Source organism: Cornus florida, unplaced genomic scaffold (assembly GCF_030987335.1).
Source record: "Cornus florida cultivar Cherokee Brave unplaced genomic scaffold, ASM3098733v1 CherokeeBrave_3.0.0_Hap2_Chr06, whole genome shotgun sequence".
NCBI lineage: Eukaryota > Viridiplantae > Streptophyta > Magnoliopsida > Cornales > Cornaceae > Cornus > Cornus florida.
Window position 1 is genome coordinate 93,517,928 of NW_026775576.1, and position 23,716 is coordinate 93,541,643.

At 29.8% G+C, this 23,716-nt stretch overlaps 1 protein-coding gene across 1 annotated transcript; it reads right to left on the bottom strand.

Annotated features, from left to right (window-relative positions):
• Positions 1–1,856: 1,856 nt before the first annotated feature.
• On the bottom strand, positions 1,857–3,371 carry LOC132314623 (UPF0481 protein At3g47200-like). The gene has a single exon (XM_059813463.1). It carries the CDS (start codon positions 3,369–3,371, stop codon positions 1,857–1,859), a length of 1,515 nt encoding a protein of 504 aa, XP_059669446.1.
• Positions 3,372–23,716: the final 20,345 nt, after the last annotated feature.

The following is a 23,716-nucleotide window of genomic DNA, read 5'->3' on the forward strand; positions in this document are numbered from 1 at the left end:
TACCTTAAAAAAATTAAGAAAATAAAAAAATTAGTGAGAATCATTTTATTCTTATATCATTTTATATTTATAATCAAATATTATAATAAGAATGACTATTCTTACTTACACTTCATTCCATACCACCAACCAAAGGTAACATTTGAATTTCATACCATCTATGCAGGCTCTTTCTTTACACGGAAAGATGGTGACGGATTAAAAAATATGCAATATATTTACATTCAAACAGTATAATAAGAATGATTATTCTCACTTATACTTCATTCTATACCACCAACCAAAGATAACAGTTGAATTTTGTGAATAAGATACATACTACCTCAGTTAAATTTTCACGCCATCTATGCAGGCTCTTTCTTTACACGGAAAGATGGTGACGGATTAAAAATATGCAATCCCGTGTATACTGGGGGAGTCTCTATATGCATGTTAACATTGGAGTCTCTATTGTGAAGGAAAATAAAACTTGGCATGTTCAATTAATTGTTTGAAGAACTAAAATCAGTATTAGATAGCTAATATTCCATGTATCATACTAATTTACCCATTAAATAAAATATTTGAATTGTGGTTGTACAATAGTGATAAACTAATAAACTCTGTGTACTTAGACGTAACTGTGCAGAAATCTGTGTACTTAGAGGTAACTGTGCAGAAACCTTATATAGTCTAGTTCCCAGTTCTATTAGAATGTGAAAGCATGGAAAGAATAAATGAAATATTTTTGAACAACTTGGCTAATGGATCTTAATATGTTATTCTATTTATTTTCGATCTTCCCAAAATATATATATATATATATATATATATATATATATATATATATAAAGACCGAAGATTTGTCTTTAATGGGGTCAGTGGAAGAAAAAAAAAAAATTAATGGGGACGGAGAAAGGTCAGTATCTCCTGGCCAGTCATGCCCGCCACTCTTGACACAACAAGACATCTCTATTTATTTATGTTTTTTCGAACAGTAATATGGAGGAAATGAATAAGATAAAATTAGAATTGGACAGAAAATCAAATAAAAAAGAAGGCTAGCAACGGCTACAGCAGACTGCAGACACTGCAGTTTTGAACCTTTCTGTTGCGCCAAAGACAAAAACGTCATTTTTTATGTTGATGCCACTGAACCACATTAGAGCTTGTGATGGAGCTCAACTCCATTCTATAAAGAGGGACACATAATAGGATAATAAATAAAATTAGACAAGAGCCCAGTAAGAACCAAACCCCAAAAATTCTATGAGCAAAAGGAGATTGCTTAAATTGAAATGATAGCAATTTACATTTGAACGAATTTTGAACATATAACCTTAATGATTGAAGAATGTGGGGATGATTTATTTCCAAAAGCTGCTATTTCGCTCCCTCCATATGAAGTATACGTAGCTGGTAGTCAAAGGATGGTTTCTATTTTTTTTTTTTTTACCAAACATGGATGTTTTCTGCTTACTATTTCAAAAACATAATAACAGATCTGCTTAACCAAACTTCCTTCTGCTTTTGAAGAAATCATATCACAACATAAACACTGCTTTTATTTCTCACGAATTTGACAACGAAAAATGATAGCGTTTGCCGAATGTGCCCTTAGAGAACAGATGAGAGGGCTGCAGAGGCTTACAAATCAAAAGAACAAATAAAACAGCCAAACAAAGCACCACACAGGGCCTAAACAGAAGACAACTCTAAACAATAAGCAGAGCTATAGCATCTCAAGAACACAGAAACCAAGAGCTTGACAAACCCTAAGCAAATACACATATGCTGATCAACATCCATGACACAGATTGGCAAGAACAAATGAAGGCATGCATAATCATCCACATTATTAATGCCATACTTACTATTTAAGAACGCATGGTGTAGATGGTCTGCAGTAATGTAAGCACAAAAAGGAAGAAGGCAGCAACTACCGATATGACTGTCCATGGATTACTGAAATAATCACGTCTCAGTTTGACTTGAAACTTGGGCCAACTTTGATTGTAAAACTTGATGACCTTTAGGCAGTCCTTAGTTGAGTAGAGACGATTTATAGAAATATTCTTGCCAAGATTGTTGAAGAGATGTGCCACTTCTTCACCGGAACCCATGTTGTTAACTATTATCCCTTTTTTCTCCAGCAATTGTACATCGTCAGCTGTGTTGATGAGTCTATCTATGAGAAGAGCATGTGATGTGAAGTATTTCTTAACACGACAAGATTGTTCAAGAGCAATGAAGTTTCTCAAGAACAACTCAGTATAATCGTTAACGTCGAAAGGTGGGATCTCCAATTCACTTCTCCTCCAAAAACAGAAACTATTGGGGGTCTTAAACTTGAAGTCGAATAAGTCCTTTTTATTACCTTGCACAAACTTGATTCCTCCCATATCGAGTTCTGTTGCAGAATATTTGAAATTCTTTAACACCTCGGCTGTTTCTTGAAACGACTCTGGCTCCTCCGCTTCCTCCCTTGGCAAGTAGCAACTGTGTAAAAGATGGAGTACATGGGCGGTACGTTTGTCATCCATTTTTTTTAAAGTACGTGGTTCTACGCTTATTAGATCCCAATAGAGTGAAAGGACACATTCAGTCAATGTAGGGCGGTTGCGATTTTCTGGGATGCGATCAACTGTGAGGCGGAACAATTCCTCAAGAACATCAAACGGAAGCTGGTTCTCTATCAGTATCAAGTCTTGCAGGATAGTTGGGCGTTTGAAAGTGTTCCCCAAAATAGGGTCCATCTGTCTTCTATAACACCGGTAAAAAAGTTCAATCATAAAGCAACCATCAACAAGCATCATTTCAGCGAACCTCACATTTTCTGCAAACATGACATTTTGATCTGCGCTGCAGTTCACATCTCGAATTTTAGAGTAGTACTCTAACTTGACAGGTTTGTCATCTTCATGGCGTTTGACATCTTCTGCATAGCATCTCCTAGCAATGGACTCGATTTTTAACATAGCAACCACACAATCATCTCGTGTTTCCTCAAAATTTCGTGGGAGTTTGACATCGTCCGCATAGCATTTCCTGGCAATGGACTCCATATTTAACATGGATTCCACACAAGCATCTCGTGTATCCTCAAAATCTGGTGTTCGATTAAATAGGAAATGCATGTAGCTAAGCTTCTCCGCCTCCATTGGTTGCAGATGTTTCTTCCCTCTGTGAAGAGGCCCAATAGCTACCATACTAGGAGTATATGCACGTTCATTCATCTTATGTAACTCATCTCGAACCCTGTAAATGGTGGGAATAGATTTGTGTTCTGTGTAACACTTGAGAGAATCTATCTTTTCTTTGTTGCCGTCGATATTTATCTTCAGGTACTCCAAAAGCTGAGCTATAGCGGCAGGATTTCTATTATTCGCCATATGGCTTTGTGTTTGTTCAAGTGTCACTGAATTTTGAGTTTGAACTAGGCTAAGTCTTTTGCCCTGTATCTCAAGGTTCATCTTTACTTATAATTTTGTCCATAATTATTTGTTCTTACCCTTGCAAGTCAGAAATTATTTCATGGTTTAAGAAAAAAAAAAAAAAAAAAAAAAAAAAAAATTAATTTTGTAAGTATGACGACTTGACTGGTAAATTGTGACAATTTCAACATTTTTACGGGCACAATACATACAGCATGTAAATACATTTAAGACTCGAAAAAAGATACCATATTAACTCGAAAAATGATACGAGATTAATGGGAGCCCTTCGGCTGGGATGGCCTTTTAGAAATGATGTGTGGGGCCGGATGCGGTTTCCTCCCAAGTTGCTCTTGATAATTAACAAGAAACATATTTATTTAGTATGTTTTGTTCACACTTGAACTCCAACCCCTCACTTTCTTTTTTAAAATGGGGAGTTTATTCCATTGAATAAGATGCCCTTTGATGTTGTTGATAAAAAAAAATTTAGGCATGCAACAAAATTAATTATTTTTCTGGTAATTTGAGACAAATTAACTTAATATCAATTGTCAATGTCAGCTAAGTAATTAAGCTTGATACTTAGGCTCCGCTTGTTTTGACGTTTCGGAAAATATTTTACTTTTTTCAGGTAAAATATATTTATTGTTATTTTTATTTTTTGATATTTGGCAAAGATTTAGATCAAGAATGAGGTCGAGTTCATCGAATGGGACGTATAAGATAACTTAATGAAAATTGATAAATAAGTTATTTTTGTTTTGTTTTAATTTTTCTTTTTTCGTAAATATTTTACAACAATCAAATATCAAAAAACACATAAAATATTTTTACACTCAAACAAACATAGCCTTAAAGTACGTAAATAGTCTTTATTAATTGTTTCTTTAGGGATTTTTTTTCCATAATTTTTGTTCCATGTCAGCTTCAATGCTGATTAATCAAGCCAATGCAAAACAAGTAATAGTAGGAGGGTGCTAAAGTGACTAGTGGATTTCAGTCTGCCAAGAGATGATCAAAACCCAGTTTAACAGATGGTGAAATAATTAAGAATTTGAAAACTTAAATATTTATTGAGGGGCAACTCCACCACTTGGGTTACAAAGACACTATTATTATTTTTAGGCATTATTAATTTTTTATGAGTCATGACATGGAAGTCTTCTCAATCACCAGCCCTTTAGGCTCGTGATTATCACACCAATTCTTGGAGATGTGCAATTAAGACTGATCACGGATCGGATCGGTTCGATTCAGAAGTAAAGTTCAATTCAATTCGGTCTCTACAGATTGGTGAAATTTGAAACCGAATCGATCCGTAGGGACCTTTAATTCGAACCAAACCAATCCGTGAAATAATGAATCGGATCGGTTCGGTTTCTACGGATTGGGCTTTTCAAACAACTCAATATAATTACACTTTATGGCCCATTAAAATCTCAAATTAGTAATTAAAAATCTGTAATGACTAATGACTTTAGTGACTTAGGGTTAACTTAAAGTCTTAAATAATAAATAAATAAATAAAAAAAAGAAAAAGAAATACACTAAGTATATACATAGTTTTATATATATATATATATATATATATATATATATATATATATATATATATATATATATATACACTAGTAAAAGACACGTGCGATGCACATGATGAATAATTTCTAACTTATATAATTTATATTTTTATATATTTTTTAATTGTTTATAGTTTTATAAAAAAAATAAGCAAAACAGTTCCAGGCCCAGAATGCCTTAGAGAGTAATAATTGCCACTTCAAAAGAAACAAAATAAGGTTTTCCATTAATGTATGAATGAAAACTATAAATATTTAAAAAATATATGAAAATTAAATTCTATAATTTATAAAATATTCATAAATAAATATTATATAAAAATTCTATATATTCTAAAATCCGAAAGGGTACCAACAATTTTTAAATTGTAATAATTGTCACCTCAAAAGAAACAAAATATATTAAAAAAATCCAAAACTAAAACTGTTTGAAAATAAAAGTATTCATAAATTATTTATTTCTCAGTCTTTATCTTTTTTGCATATCTCATTTATTCATGAAATAAATCATTGTCAAGTGTCAATTCTTTTAATTCTTCCACTGCAAAATAAATTTTCACAACTTGTTGAGTATTGTCTATCTTCACCATAAAAAGAAAATATTTTCCTTTGCAGCTTGTCACTTTGTTGCTGAATTCATCCATGTCTTGCAAAAAGAACAAATATAATTTAGAGCTAATAAGAATTTAGAGCTATTGAGAAATTCAAGTAAATATTTTTTTAATTTAATTAAAATTTTACGAATAAGGGTGAAAAATTACCTCAATTTGTAATTGTAGTAAATCATTTAGTGAACAATTTATTAATGTTTGACAATCATTGAACACTGTTAGGGTTACTGTCACGCCCCGACAATTCCAATAAAATCCTCAATTTTATACAACTCAGAGAAATCAAAATACACCCAGAATCAAAATATATATATATATATATATATATATATATATATATATATATAGCCTCTTTATTATACAAAAATCAATTTCCTCAAATATACAAAAAAATTTCAAATTAAATAAAATAAATCCTCTACGCCAACTCTTCATCCTAAACCCGTATCTACGATCCCAGTCCATCTTCAGTACCTGAAATTGGAGGGTGGTGAGACAAAAGTCCCAGTAGGAAAAACCATAGCAAGAATTTCATATAGGTTTAACAAAACAGCTTCACAACATAAACATATACATTTAATACATATGCATTTAATTAAAAACATTTAATAAAAACATTAAAGCAAAACCTCCCCATGCCATTCAAGGTATAGAGAACCCTACTCTGAAAAAGAATTCCTGTACTGGATCATCAAGCCACCAAGTTTCCTGTGATACCCCCAGATCTCCGGATGAGGGTTGGCCAGGCCTACGCCCGATCACCCAATGATATCAAACCAATTAGTAATAAATGAACACAGAATACAATTAAGTTAAAACAGAAATAAATAAAACGCTGAGAGAGCTAAAACGATAACCCAAAAACTTTTATTGATAAACAAAAACATTTGATACAAATCATCCTCCATCTTATACAACTCAGGAATCCATCTCTTGTGGACCCCTAATCAAAATCCAAACCAAAATACAAATACTAAAAGAACATCTAAAATTAAACCATGGAGAGAAGTCCTACATCATCGGAAGAGTGAGTACAAGTCTCTGCTCAGCACAATCAAGTCTACGTTTGGAACTGTCGAACACCTGGAAAATAGTAGTAGGTCAGACCCACAAACAAGTTCTATCCTACTACAATCCGAACAGAGACTCGATACGCATGTACATCCTAACCAATTCAACAATAACTAAATAGTCCGTAGATATATATATAATCACACTACAGGACTCTCACTGAATTACAGGCCTGTCTCAACCTGACTAGTAGGCACCATGCAAAACGCACCTGAGGTGGGCATGACTACCTAGGCCTAGCAGGGTACACATCCAACCATCATAGCTAGCTATGCATCCCAATGCATATACGCTCCCTAACCAACGACTCTGAGACTCAGGCTCATAACATGGCACCATAAAAATATAATTAAATTCCATTCCAAAATCCATAGTAGTGCCGCTCAACTATATGTTGCCTTGATACTATAAATAAAATAGGATTAAACTTTTAGTTAATCCATTCCTTAATTCCAGAGTAAGTAGGACTTAGCGTTTTTGAGCTAATCCCCTAGTATGAAACCGTCCCATACCGGTGCATACAATCCATCTATCAATGATGCACGTTCATTAGAACACCAAAAACATCCAGAGTCCGACATAATAGCAATCAGATATAAGCAAGATTCTAATATGTATACAGTACATGATTAAAATCATGAAACATCCATTTAAATTGCTAAAATAATGATATCCAATTTAAACTATCCACTTCCATAAAATTTACAGAACATAAATTTATATAGTCCACCAATTAACGTCTATAGCATGGTATAATGAATATTAGAATCATAAACTGTACATTATACTAGAATTCCCAACCGATACTTCCATACTAGCTCGTTTGAATTTCTAAAACAAAAACTAGTAAATAAATCCTCCAATATCCTTGATGGCATGCAAAGTCATATTTAAATTTCATGTCATCAATTTCAATCTTTAACTATAAGTCCTGAGAATAACATAATGGTACATAGAAAATATAAGCTGAGCACATTATATAAATTCCAAAAATACTTCCATACCAGTCCGTTTAGTTTGCTAAGTTAGAACTAGCAACTAAAACTTCTGCAACTCCCGACAGCATGCAATTTAATATCTAAAGTTTATGAAATCTATAACCACATCCTAAACCAACGTTCCTGGGACTTAAATATGTTATATACATTATTGTCATAAATTCCCAAAAACTAATTTTCATACCAAACTATTTAGTTTGCTAGAACAGAACTAAAGAAAAAATTTAAACCTTCCTCCATCCTTGACAGCACACCTATTAATATCCAAAGAAATCATGATGTCCACTTCCCAAGCTTAAACCAATAATTTTAAGTCTTTAATGTGTTTTATACTTCATTTAAAAACCCTCATCAAAGTCCAGAATTTCCTTTTAGCCTTGGAGAAACAAAAATCCCAATATTTCACGTACTGGGCAAATACAAAAGGTTGAGGGGCTCCAATTTAAAGTAGAGGAGGCTCCACTTGGGTAGAGGGAGCTCCAATTTTAAGTAGAGGAGGCTCCACTTGGGTAGAGGGGGCTCCAATTTTAAGTAGAGGAGGTTCCACTCTTCTCAGCCTCTGTCTTCTTTCTCCGACGTGTTCCAGACCTTCTGTCTTCCATGATTAATGTTCGTACTGGTTAATTCTAAGTCCCAGTGTGTTCCAAAAACTTTAAAATTCATCATTCATTAACCGACATCAATCAACACAAGAATTAAGCATGAAAGACTTAAAACCAACAATTACCGTTTCAAGAACATATACTGTTTTAATCTATTCTATCATGCAAACCAGATTAATTCTAGTGTTTCCCATTGTGTTCTAGAACTAATTAAATTCTTTGTCCATCAATTAACATCAATTAAATTATGAATTGCATAGGAAAGAATTTAAAACAAGCAATAACAGATTTGTAAAACATGCTGTTTAAACATCTCAGACATGCAAACTAGATTAATTTTAATCTTTATTTAATCCTGGAATTGTGTTAGAGATGCAAAGAACACAAGTCAAAGGGAGAGAGTTAGGAATAGAACTTGCCTTTGAGGTTTCAGTTCAAAACCTCAGCGTCATCTTCCTAAAGTTTCCGACGATTCCTACTGTTCCCAACTCCTTTGTTGCCCTTGGTTCTAACCACGAACAACACTCCTTCCGTCACATCCTGGTCCGACCTTTAATCCACGGTCGAAGCATTAACCAGTTTTCTCTGTTTTCTATCAAGTCCCTCTCTATTTTCCTCACAATTCTCACTGTTACGTCTCTCTGTCTATACGTAAGTAGGGTTTGTGATTTCTAACCCTAAGTCGATGTCTAATGACATATTTATAGGCTTAAGGAAACCTAATTCCCCTATCTTAAGAAGAGACTAAGTCGGCTAACCATGAAGAAACTAAAACCCTAAAAGCAAAATAATGCAAATATTTAAGCCAGAAAAATAATTAAAACAAAATACTCAATTAAATAATTAAATAAACAAATACTACAATTAACTCAATTCAATTAAATACCATTAAAACAAATAAACAAGTAGCCAAATAAACACATAAAAATGAAAAAAATTATAATAAAACTATAAAATAAATTTTCAAAATTATCCTTTTAAAATTAGGAGTATTACATTTATGGCCTCCCTCTACAACTCTCGACCCTCTCTGTTTTTCCTCAAACCCACTCCCTGTTTTTCCTCAAACTGTCTCCTATTTTGCTCTCTCAACTCTCTGTCTCGGCTCACTCTCATCTTTAGTTCTCTCTTTCTTTATTCTCTAGTTAACTCACTACACACACTAAATTTATAATGGCCTCCACCGACTTACCACTGCTCACCCATCACCTTTCCATCAGACAACCAAAAGTTTCACTCCAAATGTCACTTAATAATCCCACCACATTATTACCTTTATCTCTTTGTACTCTTTTTCCTTTCATCCCTATCTTCTCATCACTTCAGCATCACCACGTACACAATAGCCCACGTGAAGAAAATTAAAAGCCAAAAGAATTTGGCCAAACAACTCCTTGGTGGGACCCAAAATCAACATCTCAATTTTCTTTCTCTCAATTCGCCACCTGCTGCTTCCTTCCTTCAGTCTTCATATAGAAATGAACCCCACCAAATCACCTTCTTATTACCTTCACATGGCCCCAAATTTCGTCCACCTTTTCACACCATCAGATTACACACACACACAAATATATACATATATATATATATATACAAATATATACATATATATATATATATATATTATAAAAATAAAAATAAAAATAAAAACTAGATTACACCTCCACTTCAACCAACTCAAAACTAAAATTATAAATAATAATAAAATAAAATCATAAATTAAAATTTAAAAAAAATTTGAGTTATCACAGTTACAAGTGTTCCAATATGTTCCATACTTCGCACTTTAATTATCATCATGAATCTACACGTGAGTAAAGACAAAGAATTATGTATTTGTAATATTATTAAACCATTGAAATAAATACAATAATAAGATTTTAAGATATAATAATACTTTTGAAAGCATTTTGGGTCTGTTGTATTTGTATTTCTCATACGCGTTGTACCACGGTTTGCGATCATTGACGACATTTTCAATTGTTGCTTCGAAAGAGTAATTTGTTTTCTGCAAGTTGTGCAACAAAATATAACTTCTCAATATATAAATTGAATATAAAAATGTGATACACAATTAAGGAAGATTAAGAAATATACTGAAATTTAATACCTCAAAGGACATTGCAGATTTTTCTATTATGTCTTGAAGTTTGACTTTTTAGCACCATTGAATTTTTGATCTTTTGTACTGTAAATCACATTTGTTATATATTTGTTATTTATGTTCTCTCTGGACCTGTCCACATATAAATTATCTTGTCAAATAATTAAATAAATAAAAACAAAAAAACATGTTATCTACAAATAATGTATATATAATGTAAAAGAAATTAGAATAAATAATGAATCAATATCTTAATGCTTTGGCACTTTCAATATCCATATTAATTTGCAATGTAGATCCCTTTTGTGTTTGAAGAGACAGACCAGGAATATACATTGTTATTTGTAAAAGTTCGTTATTATAGATTTACTTAATAATATATAATGTAAATAATATCAATTTGCATGATAATTTGCCTTTGTAGGTGTTGATTACCACAGGTGTAACTGTGATGATAGATCTTTCCTGTATTAGCTCCATGATAAAGATTCCTTCATTTTTAGCAAGATTCTCCCATAACGTCAAAGTAGTTGTCCTTCAACTGTAACAAAGATTAATTACTTTAGTCATTATATTATATTTGCATAATTATGATTGTATATGTAATATAGTAATGACGTACCTCATATCCATTATAATGACTTCTCGCTTTTTGATTGTACCTTTGTTGTTCTTCTTAGATGTTCAATGAAAGAGATATCTCAATAACAATTCTCAAAGCATCTAGCAAGATTAAAAATAAAATAAAAAATAACATGTTAATTTTAATTTTAATTTTTTTTTTATTTTTTTTTTTATATATGTACAAGAGAAAACATATATATGGAGAGTTGAGAATTAAATGAAAACTAACCCATATATATATATATATATATATATATATATATATATATATATATATATATTTGCATCAATGTACTTGTTCAGCTCCTTGAAGTCTACAAAATTAAATTTTATTGTTTTTAAGCTTACTACTTCAAACTCCTCAACTTCAATTGAGGTGTTATTAAGAAACTTCAATTCAACAACTCAAGTTCCACCGTTATGAATTCGGCTAGTCAAATTCAACAACTCAAGTTCCACCGTTATGAATTCGGCTAGTCAAATAGTTAGTTTCTTCTCAGTTTCTTCAGGGGTTAAAATGTTTTCGGAAGGCATAAGCCATGGACATTTAAAAGAATTCAACACTAAAAAAAAATAATAAAACAATGCGTGATCTGGGTATGAGACAAATAAAAATTAATAAAACAATTCATGATCTAGGTATGAGAAAAATAAAAAATAATAAAACAATGCATGATATGGGGGTGAGACAAATAAAAAATAATAAAATAATGCATAATCTGGGGGATAAAACGATACATAATCTGGGGTTACGCATACCTTGGAAAAAAACATATAAAACTGATGTGATTACAGGAAGGCATAAAAAACTTATATATAGAGAGAGTATAGATTTTTTTAGAAACAACAAATATATAAAATAGGTAACTTAAATTTTATTAGGTAATAATTTTCAGAGTTTTATAGAAACTCTTTTTTAGAGTTTCCATAATTTGAAATATATTTTGTATTAGAGAATTAATAAATATTTTATTAGATTCATGATCTAGGTATGAGAAAAATAAAAAATAATAAAACAATGCATGATATGGGGGTGAGACAAATAAAAAATAATAAAATAATGCATAATCTGGGGGATAAAACGATACATAATCTGGGGTTACGCATACCTTGGAAAAAAACATATAAAACTGATGTGATTACAGGAAGGCATAAAAAACTTATATATAGAGAGAGTATAGATTTTTTTAGAAACAACAAATATATAAAATAGGTAACTTAAATTTTATTAGGTAATAATTTTCAGAGTTTTATAGAAACTCTTTTTTAGAGTTTCCATAATTTGAAATATATTTTGTATTAGAGAATTAATAAATATTTTATTAGGTAATAATTTTTGGAGTTCTATAATTTGAAATATATAAATTGAAATGTATTTCGTGTTAGAGTTTTAATAAATATTTTATTTGACTTTTATTAGGTAATAATTTTTAGAGTTTCTATAATTTAAAATATATAATTTGAAATGTATTTCGTGTTAGAGTTTTAATAAATATTTTATTGGAATTTTATTAGGTAATATTTTTTATATTTTATTTGAATTTTATTAGAGAATAATTTTTAGAGTTTCAATAATTTGAAATATATTTCGTGTTAGAGTTTTAATAAATATTTTATTTGAATTTTATTATGTAATAATTTTTAGAGTTTGTATAATTTGAAATATATTTTGTGTAGCAAGACAAAAAAAGACTTATATTTAGAGATAGTGCATATATTTTTACAAACAACAAATAGATAAAATAGGTAATTTGAATTTTATTAGATAATAATGTTTAGAGTTAATAGAAACTCTTTATTTATATTTCTTTAGGTTGAGAAAGTAATATTACACTTGATCTTAGTTAAAAGGCCGAAAAATGTATGATTTTTTTTTTTTTTTTAGGTCTATAGTTTTATAAGAGTCTTCCATATAGTCTTTTTTACTTAAAACCAATATGGGACAAGAAAAATGAATTTTATTAGGTAATTTATAATTTGAATTAAACTCTTTAAATTAATTTTTATAAATTTTATTAGGTAATTTGTAATTTGAATTGAACTCTTTAAATAATTTTTAGGTAATTTTTTGTTTATAAAAACTATTTTGTTATATTAATAAATAAATACTGAAAGCCAAAAGACCGAGAAAGTAATACTACACTTGATCTTAGCCAAAAGGCTGAAAAATGCATGATTATTATTTCTTTAACTCTATAGTTTTATAAGAGACTTCCATGTAATCTTTTTTACTTAAAACCAATGTGGGACAAGAAAAATGAATTTTATTAGGTAATTTGTAATTTGAATTAAAATCTTTAAACTAATTTTTATAAAATTTATTAGGTAATTTATAATTAAAATTAAACCTTTTAAAATAATTTTTAGGTAATTTTTTGTTTATAAAGACACTTTTTTTATATTAATAAATAAATTGTAAAAGTCAAAAGGCCAAGAAAGTAATACTACACTTGATCTCAGCCAAAAAATCAAGAAAAGTTAGCCAAAAGGCCGACCCAAAAAAATTTAATACTATACTTGATCTTAGTCAAAAGGCAGAGAAAGGTGTGATTATTATTTCTTTAAGGTCTACAGTTTTATAAGAGGTTTCCATGTAATTTTTTTTACTTAAAATCAATGTGAGACAAGAAAAATAAAATTTTATTAGGTAATTTGTAATTTGAATTAAACTCTTTAAATAATTTTTAGGTAATTTTTTATTTATAAAAACTCTTTTTTTATATTAATAAATAAATACTGAAAGCCAAAAGGCCAAGAAAGTAGTAGTATACTTGATCTTAGCAAAAAAGTCGAGAAATGTGTGATTATTATTTCTTTAGGTCCATAGTTTTATAAGAGACTTTCATGTAATCATTTTTACTTAAAACCAATGTTGGACAAGAAAAATGAATTTTATTTGGTAATTTGTAATTTGAATTAAACTCTTTGAATAATTTTTAGGTAATTTTTTGTTTATAAAAACTCTTTTTTATATTAATAAATAAATATTGAAAGCCAAAAGGCCGAAAAAGTAGTACTACACTTGATCTTAGCCAAAAGGCAGAAAAATGCGTGATTATTATTTATTTAGCTCTATAGTTTTATAAGAGGCTTCCATGTAATCTTTTTCACTTAAAACCAATGTGGGACAAGAAAAATGAATTTTATTAGGTAATTTGTAATTTGAATTAAACTCTTTAAATCAATTTTTATAAATTTTATTAGGTAATTTGTAATTTGAATTAAACCTTTTAAAATAATTTTTAGGTAATTTTTTGTTTATAATGACTTTTTTTATATATATTAATAAATAAATACTGAAAGCCAAAAGGCCAAGAAAATAGTATTACATTTGATCTTAGCCAAAAAACTAAGAAAGGTTAGCCAAAAGGCTGACCCAAAAAAATTTAGTACTACATTTGATTTTAGCCAAAATGCCGAGAAAGATGTGAGTATTATTTCTTTAGGTCTATAGTTTATAAGAGGCTTCCATGTAATCTTTTTTACTTAAAACCAATGTAAGACAAGAAAAATGAAATTTTACTAGGTAATTTGTAATTTAAATTAAACTCTTTAAATAATTTTTAGGTAATTTTTTGTTTATAAAAATTCTTTTTTTTTATATTAATAAATAAATACTGAAAGATAAAAGGTCGAGAAAGTAGTACTACACTTGATCTTAGCCAAAAGAGCAAGAAAGATTAACCAGAAGGCTGACCCAAAAAAATTTAGTATTACACTTGATCTTAGCCAAAAGGCCGAGAAAAGTGTGATTATTATTTCTGTTGGTCTATAGTTTTATAAGAGGCTTCCATGCAATCATTTTTACTTAAAACTAATGTGGGACAAGAAAAATGAATTTTATTAGGTGATTTGTAATTTGAATTAAACTCTTTAAATTAATTTTTATAAATTTTATTAGATAATTTGTAATTTTTTTTTTTTTTTTAAAGATGAAAAGTTAAGGAAGAATATAAGAAAATTTTTATTTATTTATTTATAATTTTTTTGCTAATCTTATTTTTTCCTATCAATTAAATATGTCTTCATATGGGGGGGGGGGACATATTTTTTCCTATCAATTAAAGAACCAAATGGATTTTTTTTTTTTTGGAGGGGGGGTATGAAGACATATTTTAGAGGAAAAATATGTCTTCATACCCCCTCTCCCCAAAAAAAAAAAAAAAAAATCCATGTGGTTCTTTAATTGATAGGAAAAAATATGTCTTCATACCCCCCCCCCCCCCCCCCCTCTCCCAAAAAAAAAAAAAATTTGTTATCTTAAAAAAAAATAATAAAAAAAAAAAAAAAAAAAAAAATCCATGTGGTTCTTTAGGATGTGTAGACGTGTTTAATTGATGGAGAAAATTAAGATTACAAAACGCATAAAAAAAAAAAAAAAAAAAAAAAAAAAAAACTTTTTAAATTCTCTTCCTTAACTTTTTTATTTTCAAAAAAATGTATTCATGTGGTGCTAATTAGGCAGTAAATTGTTGAAGAAGTGTTTAATTGATACAGAAAAATAAGATTAGCAAAAAAAAAAAAAATTCTTGTTATACTCTTCCTTATGTGATTTTAATGGAAGATATATATTCATGGTTAATTAACCAAATCTTAAAAGGTTATGTCAAACAAACTGATTATTATTATTTTTTTTTATGAAACTATTTATAATAGTCATTTTACTTCAATGGTAATTAATTACTAATTCAAATAATATCAAAGTTGTTTCAGTTTTCTCGCTCTTTATTTCTAACCCAGAAGTCAGTAAGTTTCATGTTCTCAGAGAAGGTCTTTCTCTCCTTATCCACTGGGGCTATTCTGAAGTCATCATTGAAGGGGACTGCCTTAATTTATTTCAGCTTTCTCCCTCTAACCAATTGTCCAGAGTTCTTATGGAAGACATTGTTATTCTTCTTAGCGATCACAAAGGCTTCTCCCTTTCCTGGACTCCAAGGATTTGCAACTCCATTGCCCACTCAATTGGCAAATGGGCTTTCAGTTCCTGCCGAGGTGATGATTACGGGTCTGTGTGGCCTTGTTGGCTTGTTTCAGCCCTTGATGTTGAAGCCTCTCCCTTTTCTGCGTCTTAGTTTTCCTTTCCCTGTTGTCTTGTGAAAAAAAAAAATAATAATAATAATAATAATATCACTTCCCTAAAAGGGTGCAAAAATTATATTAACCGTGCAAGGATTATATTAGTCGTGGGATTAGATCCTACGGTTATAATTGAAAGTGAGTACACTTTTTCTTGCTTATCGGGGAATAATTGAACACTACTAATATATAATTAAGGTAAAGGATCGGATCGGTTTTTCCAGAGTTCAATCCGTTAACCGAACCGTGAATAATAGATTGCAATTTTTCTAAACCATCACATGAGATCCGAAAACCGAACAGAACTATACGAATCGGATTAGTTCAGACCGAATTTACGAATTATTTGTTCACCCCTATGTGCAAGTGCAAAGGTCTACAAATTACACTTATCGATTACAAAGATGTGCAATTGTCCGCAAATTACACTACCGAATAAATTTGAATTTATAACCTCAGATAAAGTCGAACACAAAACCTTGAATTCCAATTCCTGCGTCCAACTTCTAAATCATTAGAGCTAGCGGGTACGGACTTGGAAGCCCATTGATAGCAAACGCATCACACACGCATACACCCAAAGAATTCACAATAAGAATTTACTAACGTCGACGAAGTCGCTGCAATTCCCACCAAACTTCGTAACCAGTGACATCAAATCCTACGCCTGCCAGTGTGAATTCTTTTACTTATATACAAATTGATATAATTAAAAAGCAACCCCAATAATTGAATACGAAAGCATAGGATATTGCATACAACCATACAACAAAATACAAAACAGGACTTTTATTAAAATGGAACTTTATTATATTTTTATACAAGCTTACCTATTCAATTAAAAAAAAAAAAAAAAAACTTTATTATCTAACCAAAATTTAATAGCCCACTTGTCCTTGCAGTAAAAAAAAAAAAAAAAAAAGGATTAACTAGTACTCTTTTTTTTTTTTGTTAATAATTGCGTGCTTGTATCTAATTTTGAAAATTAAAATAAGAAAAAAAATTAGATTTTAGTAATTAATTCTAAACAAATTTGTAAATTTGTTCAAAAATGACACTAAAATAAGAAAAATAATTAAAATATAGTAGCCTGTGTGGTTTAGATAACAAAAATATATTTCATTATGTTAAGTTCAATCCTTTGAAAAAGTTTTACAAAATTTTAAAAATAAAAATTATTTTCATTTAAAGTTGATTAAGTTACCATAGAAATGATCTTATGTTGCATTTGGAACACCTAGTTCATATTTTATACTTAAAATTGAAAGAAATTTAACTAAACTGTGCTCCCAAACATAAAATTAAGGATTTGGATATTGTACAATTCAAAAATGGCCTATGATAGTTGCAGCTTCTAGAAATGTTTTTGAGGTTGATTAGGTCTAGGTCTGGTAAAAAATAATAAAAACAAAAAAGAAAGCAAACAAAAGGCCCCATTTAATATCCACACCATCCGTGATTAATTGCAAACAAGAATGATGTCAATGCAATCCTCACTAACATACGTAAGTGGTGACATCAAATATTAGTATTGCTCTAAAAACTTGACCTTACCAACTTCATATTAAAAATGATCTTGAAACAATTTTAAGGGTCCAATATGAATGCCACCGTAATGGCAATACCAAATGGTATAAGTAAATGTGAAATTCATTTCACAATTAAAGATAGAGGAGAATATGATATCAAATTCGAAATGGTATTTATAAACTTTTTTTTTATTATTACTCTCTCTATTTTGTTTTGGACAATTGTAAAAATGTGAATCACAGTTTATTAAAAGAAATTATTTATTCATTTATTTTGAGGAGAGGGAGTACTTAAAGACGAAAGACAAAATAATGTAAGAAAACTTTTGATGTTGATGCATTTTATATGAATACGTGGCTTGGAGATGGATCCCTGAAGTGTTTACAACTAGTTAACAGATACAAAATTGCTGGTTAATTATTGACAGCAAAAAAAATTTTAAAAAAATCTTTATTAATTTTATCCAAAATCAAACCCCTTCTTTTATTTTTATTTTTATTTTTTTGGGAAGGAATCAAAATCAAACCTTGATATTACTAAATAATGTTAATCAGAACTTTTTGTTAATCATTTATAAATACATGTAATGATAATCATATGAAAAGTTGTAAACACTTTTATAACTTTCTGTAAACACTCTTTGTTGATCATTTATTAATTAATGTGATTATTATTATGTGAATATGTACATTATATTTACATATTTAATGCTTTCATGCATGATCCCCTTTCGGTTCTCGTTCCATCCATGTGATTTAGAGTCTAACTATTGCATGGATCGACCTTGTTATTGTCTTATTATTTATATATTGTGTTTGTCGTATGGTTGCAATAGATGGAAAAATAAATGCTGACATTTAGAATTATATTCTGATTATATTAATTTCTTAAGTAAAAGAATTCACAATCACACTAGCTGGCGTAGAATTTGAGGACGCTGTCACATGGTTACGCAAGCTAATGGGATTTGCAGTAACTTCATCGACCTTATTAAACACCTAACCTACTATATATATATTTTCCAGTAAATACCTGACCTACCATATTAATACATCCTTTAACACTTTATATACATTTACTTGTTATATGGAATACGTTTACTTATAAATTAATTCAAAAAGCACATTCTCATTTATTATTACTAATTAACTCGATTGGTAGAACTTCTCCAATTTAAAAGTGAGGTTGATCGGTTGGGACTCGATAGTAGACAAAATAGAATGAGTGGGTTTGCTTGACGTTTAGGAAAGAAATAAAAAAGTAAATATGGAATTTTTAGAAACATATAATTATTTTAGTAGCCGTCCGATTGAGTTCTAACTCATCTTGGGTTCGGATGCATGCCCTAGTCACTACCTCCCCCTACTATTTACAGACTCGATCAACGATAGAAAAAATAAAATAAATTACAGTTTCGACGTTGACTATGTACTAATAAAGGAGACATGTGTAACCGAAGTTTTCATAGAAATAAAGACCTAACATGTGATCTTCGAGATGGGAATGCATTCTTTAAAGTATCAGCAAAGTTTTGCCTCCTCTATGAAGAAAAGCCTTCATCGATCTCAGGTTAATTAGGCTAATTTTGATACATTTGAATGGGAATGCATTCATATTCTCATATTTGACCAAACAAGTTTAAAAGTCATATGAAATTACAAATATAATGCTGTCATGCATTCACTTTGATTCCTGCAGCTGAGTTAGGGTCTCACTAAATGATGAAAGCCACTTTGTTGTTGTCTTATTATATTTAAATTGTACTGTATTCCAGGATTGTCTTTCAGGGGGTAGTGTAATTGACAAAAGAAGGAAAAAAAATCGACTAATACAACAAAAATACATTGTTCACATAAAAAATAAAAATAAAAACAAGACAAAAAAAAAAATCACAGCAAACACAGATCAATTTTCTCGCTAAACAAAAATATCAAACACAAATAATTCTTTGATTGCAGAGTGTACCAAAGACGACGATGAGTGAGGAGTTTCAGACAACTTTAGATGCAGAGGTCTAAACTTCTCCTAAGCTCTGGCTCGCCTGAATGAAGACTTGTACTACCGGAGGAGATGCACATGGTTTTTTGAGCGAGGCAAATTTGTTATAGGATTACTAATTTTGAGATAATAGGTTTATTCAAATCATTCCCTTGTTCCATGCTATATTATACCTTTGCTTTTACTTTTTGTAATGTCCAATGGACACCACTTTGATTATACAACTTATAATTTTGTCAATCCACCTTTCGGACTTTGCAAAAACATAATACAATTTATATTCTAAGGTACTTCCAGAAAATAATGTTTCCTTGGACTAGCAGGTGAATGACAAAATCACCCCATCCTATCACTAATTTGTGTAAAAAAAAAAAAAATTTAAAAGGGAACATATTTAAACTTTCAAAAATATATACTTATAATAGTATAAAAATTAAGAATTTCAGAGGGAGCATGTGCTCTCCCTCCGCCCTTGATTAGTTGTATTCAATCGACGAAAAATCACGTGTTTTTGTTTGCCTATAAATGTTGACATATAAAGTTACGTTTTGATTGTATTATATAATTTCGGAAGTCAAAGAATTCACACGTACTAGCGGAAGTAGATTTGAGGTCACTGGTTATGCAAACAAGAGGGGGAGTTGCAGTGGACTTCATCTATGTTTCTCAATAAACAGTGACTGTGAATATATACATAGGCAGGCTCCCATACGGTCCAAACGAATGAATTTTTTAATAGATTAATAGTCAAATAGTCAATTACATATAATACTTTATCAGACCTAACCATAGTTAATATTTGTTACCTTAATAGTTAATTTACCATATTTAGTCAATACATTTATTCAATCTCTCTCTGTTTATAAATTTGTAATCATTACTTATGAAAAAATCCTCCTAAATTGAAAAGAAAAAAAATTAAAGAGCAAAATAGTTAAAAAAAGCTTATTCAAGAACCCTAAAAAATTGGTATCGTCTGAATCCATGAAAAAGCTTATTCGGTAATTATTCCACACTTCGTTCTCAATTTGTTCTTTTAACCCAACAATGCGATCTTAGTTATTTTCAACTAGAAATTGAGCATCATCCGGAAACTAATTTAAGAATTGTCCTACATGTATCTAGAGTATGGGGAACCAATTGGCATATTGGAAGCATACCATAGTTTATCAAACCTAATCATGCAATCAAAAAGAACGAATTTTTCAGCGGTCCAATAATCAAATAGTCAATTACACGTTATTACTTTATCATACCTAATCATAGTTAATATTTATTACCTTAATAGTCAATTTACCATAATTTTCATGCATTACAATTTCTTTTAAATTTTACACATAAATACAATTAAATATCCAATCTCATTATTCCAATTTTGGAAATAGTTTATGGTATCAGAAAATTCCCGTTCAAAATTTTAAAATATCTCAAAAACTATTTCTATTACTCAACTTCTTTTTTACTTTTTTCGGTGATTGAAAATAATCATGTAGAAACATTTTGGCCAAGCCATGTCAAGTGCATATATATAACACACACACTCCCCATTTACCACTTCACAATTTCTCCAATTTAGATCATCATTAATAAGAACTTTAATACTATAAGTCTAGCAATTCATGGTATTACTTGCATAGGTATATCAAACTAAAGGTTATTTATCAATTTGCAATGTAAATTGGAAATTCCTTCTCATGCCATTAATCTATCATATGTTTCCAATATGCCAATTGGTTCCCTGTCCTCTAGATACATGTGGGACAATTCTTAAATTAGTTTCCAAATGATGCTCAATATCTAATCGAAAATAACTAAGATCGCATTGCAGGGTTAAAAGAACAAATTGAGAACGAAGTGTGGAATAATTACTGAATAAGTTTTTTTCATGGGTTCAAACGATACCAATTTTTTAGGGTTCGTGAATAAGCTTTTTTTTAACTTTTTTGCTCATTTAATTTTTTTTCTTTTCAATTTAGGGGGATTTGTTCATAAGTAAGAAGAGATTAAGGAGAGAGAGATTGAAAAAGGCATTGACTAAATATGGTAAATTGACTATTAAGATAACAAATATTAACTATGGTTAAGTCTGATAATGTATTATGTATAATTAACTATTTGACTATTGATCAGTTAAAAAATTTATTTTTTTGGACCTGAGAGCCTGCCTGTACAAAATTTTTAGTTATTTTCTTAACTGTTGAATCTTAGTGATGCACTGGTATGACTATCAGCATGAAGCCTCCTACTACTTATTTGTTTCTTCATTGACTTAATCAGCATTTAAAGTCATATACCCACGAGACGGACTAAATCAACCGTTGAAAAACTAAAATGCAATAGCCGTCACGTGTTAGAGGACTATACACTTTCACAAGCTTAATTTATTAAATAGTAGAAATGCTAATAATACTTATATGAGAATTGAATGCGTGACTTGGAGAAAGATTTCTCAGTTAACACGGTAAAATAATTGCTGGTTAATTATTAACTTAAAAAATAAAATTTTGCTGGTTAATAATTTTATCCAAAATTCAAAATTAAACATTGATATATTAAAACAACATAATCAGAATTTTTTGTTAAATGTTATAGGTAAAAAATTAATTTGAGATTATTCATCATATGTTGATGCAAGAAATTTACAAATTTAATGCTCTCATGCACCTGCATGCTTCCATTCTCTTCAACCTTGTTACTGTTTTATTATATTTATATTGCGTTTGTTGTAGGGTTATAGTCAATTGACGCAAAAGTCATATACTTTTGTTTGCCTATAATTGCTGACATTAGAGTTACGTTTTGATTATATTAATTTCATAAGTGAGAGAATTCACACTGGCAGGCGTAGGATTTGAGGTCACCACCGTCACACTGCTTACGCAAGCTAATGGGAATTGGAGTGACCTCATCCACGTTAGTAAAACCAGCTGAACACGCTATATATATAGTATATATTTTGGCCTGTTTTCATCTTTTAAATTACCATAATACCCTCTTAATACAAAGACAACACAAAAGGTGAAGTTTAAGATAACCAGAAAGAGTAATACGTACTATTTAGATGGATTCCACCCAAGCATCTTGTGTACCCTTAAAATCTGGTGTTCGATTAAATAGGAAATGCATGTAGCTAAGCTTCTCCGCCTCCATTGGTTGCAGATGTTTCTTCCCACTGTGACGAGGCCCAATAGCTACCACACTAATCTTGAGATTGGGGTAGGGATCAAAATTATAAACAACATTACTTAATTAAAACTTTTGAAAAAAAAAAATATATTACATAGGCAAAAATATTTTACTATTTAGTATATTCATACAAAAATATATCTATCTCAAAAAAGAAAAACTAGTTATTTAAATAAATTTTTTATCATACTTTGTGAACAAACACAAATAAAATTTATACCAAAATTATAAAAAAAAAAAAAAAATCAATTAAATAACTCTCTTTATTTATCGAAAAGAAAAAAAAAAACAAAATTTAAAATTTAACAAAACAATAACAATGAAGAAAAAAAAAACACAAACAAATTAATAAAATAAGAATTTAGATTCTTAAATCATCGATTTTTGTTGATATTCAAACTTCAAATGAAATTTTTGTTCTAGATTTTGTAAAAATTAATTTCTTATAGAATTTTTATAAAAGCATTCCAATAAATATATAAAATAAAATAAAAAAGTAATGGAACGAATCATGTATGAAATGAAATTTTAGGAAAATAATGTTATGGAAAGAATTATGGTTGAGTTGGAAGGATTTTAAAATAGTCACGTTATGGAAAGAATGGTGTTTGAATTGAAATTTTAAGATAGCCACGTTAAATTTTTATCGGGGTTTTATAGTCGTCAATAAAATTACTTTCTTTTAGATTATATATAAACTATCTTTTGTTAAATGCTAATTAAAGAAAGAAAAAAAAAATTCTTAGCGGGGTTAAGTATAGATCTTATACCATATAAGTTATACTATTTTATTTTTACCTATACTAAAAAAAAATCCAAAAAATTAGGAGGACGCCATGGGCCCCGCTAGCCCCCCTTCCCTCCGCCCCTGGCTAGGACTATGCACGTTCATTCATCTTATGTAACTCATCTCGAACCCT

Bases quoted from the DNA above. Each gene is read 5' to 3' on its own strand.
- LOC132314623 (XM_059813463.1), bottom strand. From the start codon at position 3,371: ATGGCGAATAATAGAAATCCTGCCGCTATAGCTCAGCTTTTGGAGTAC.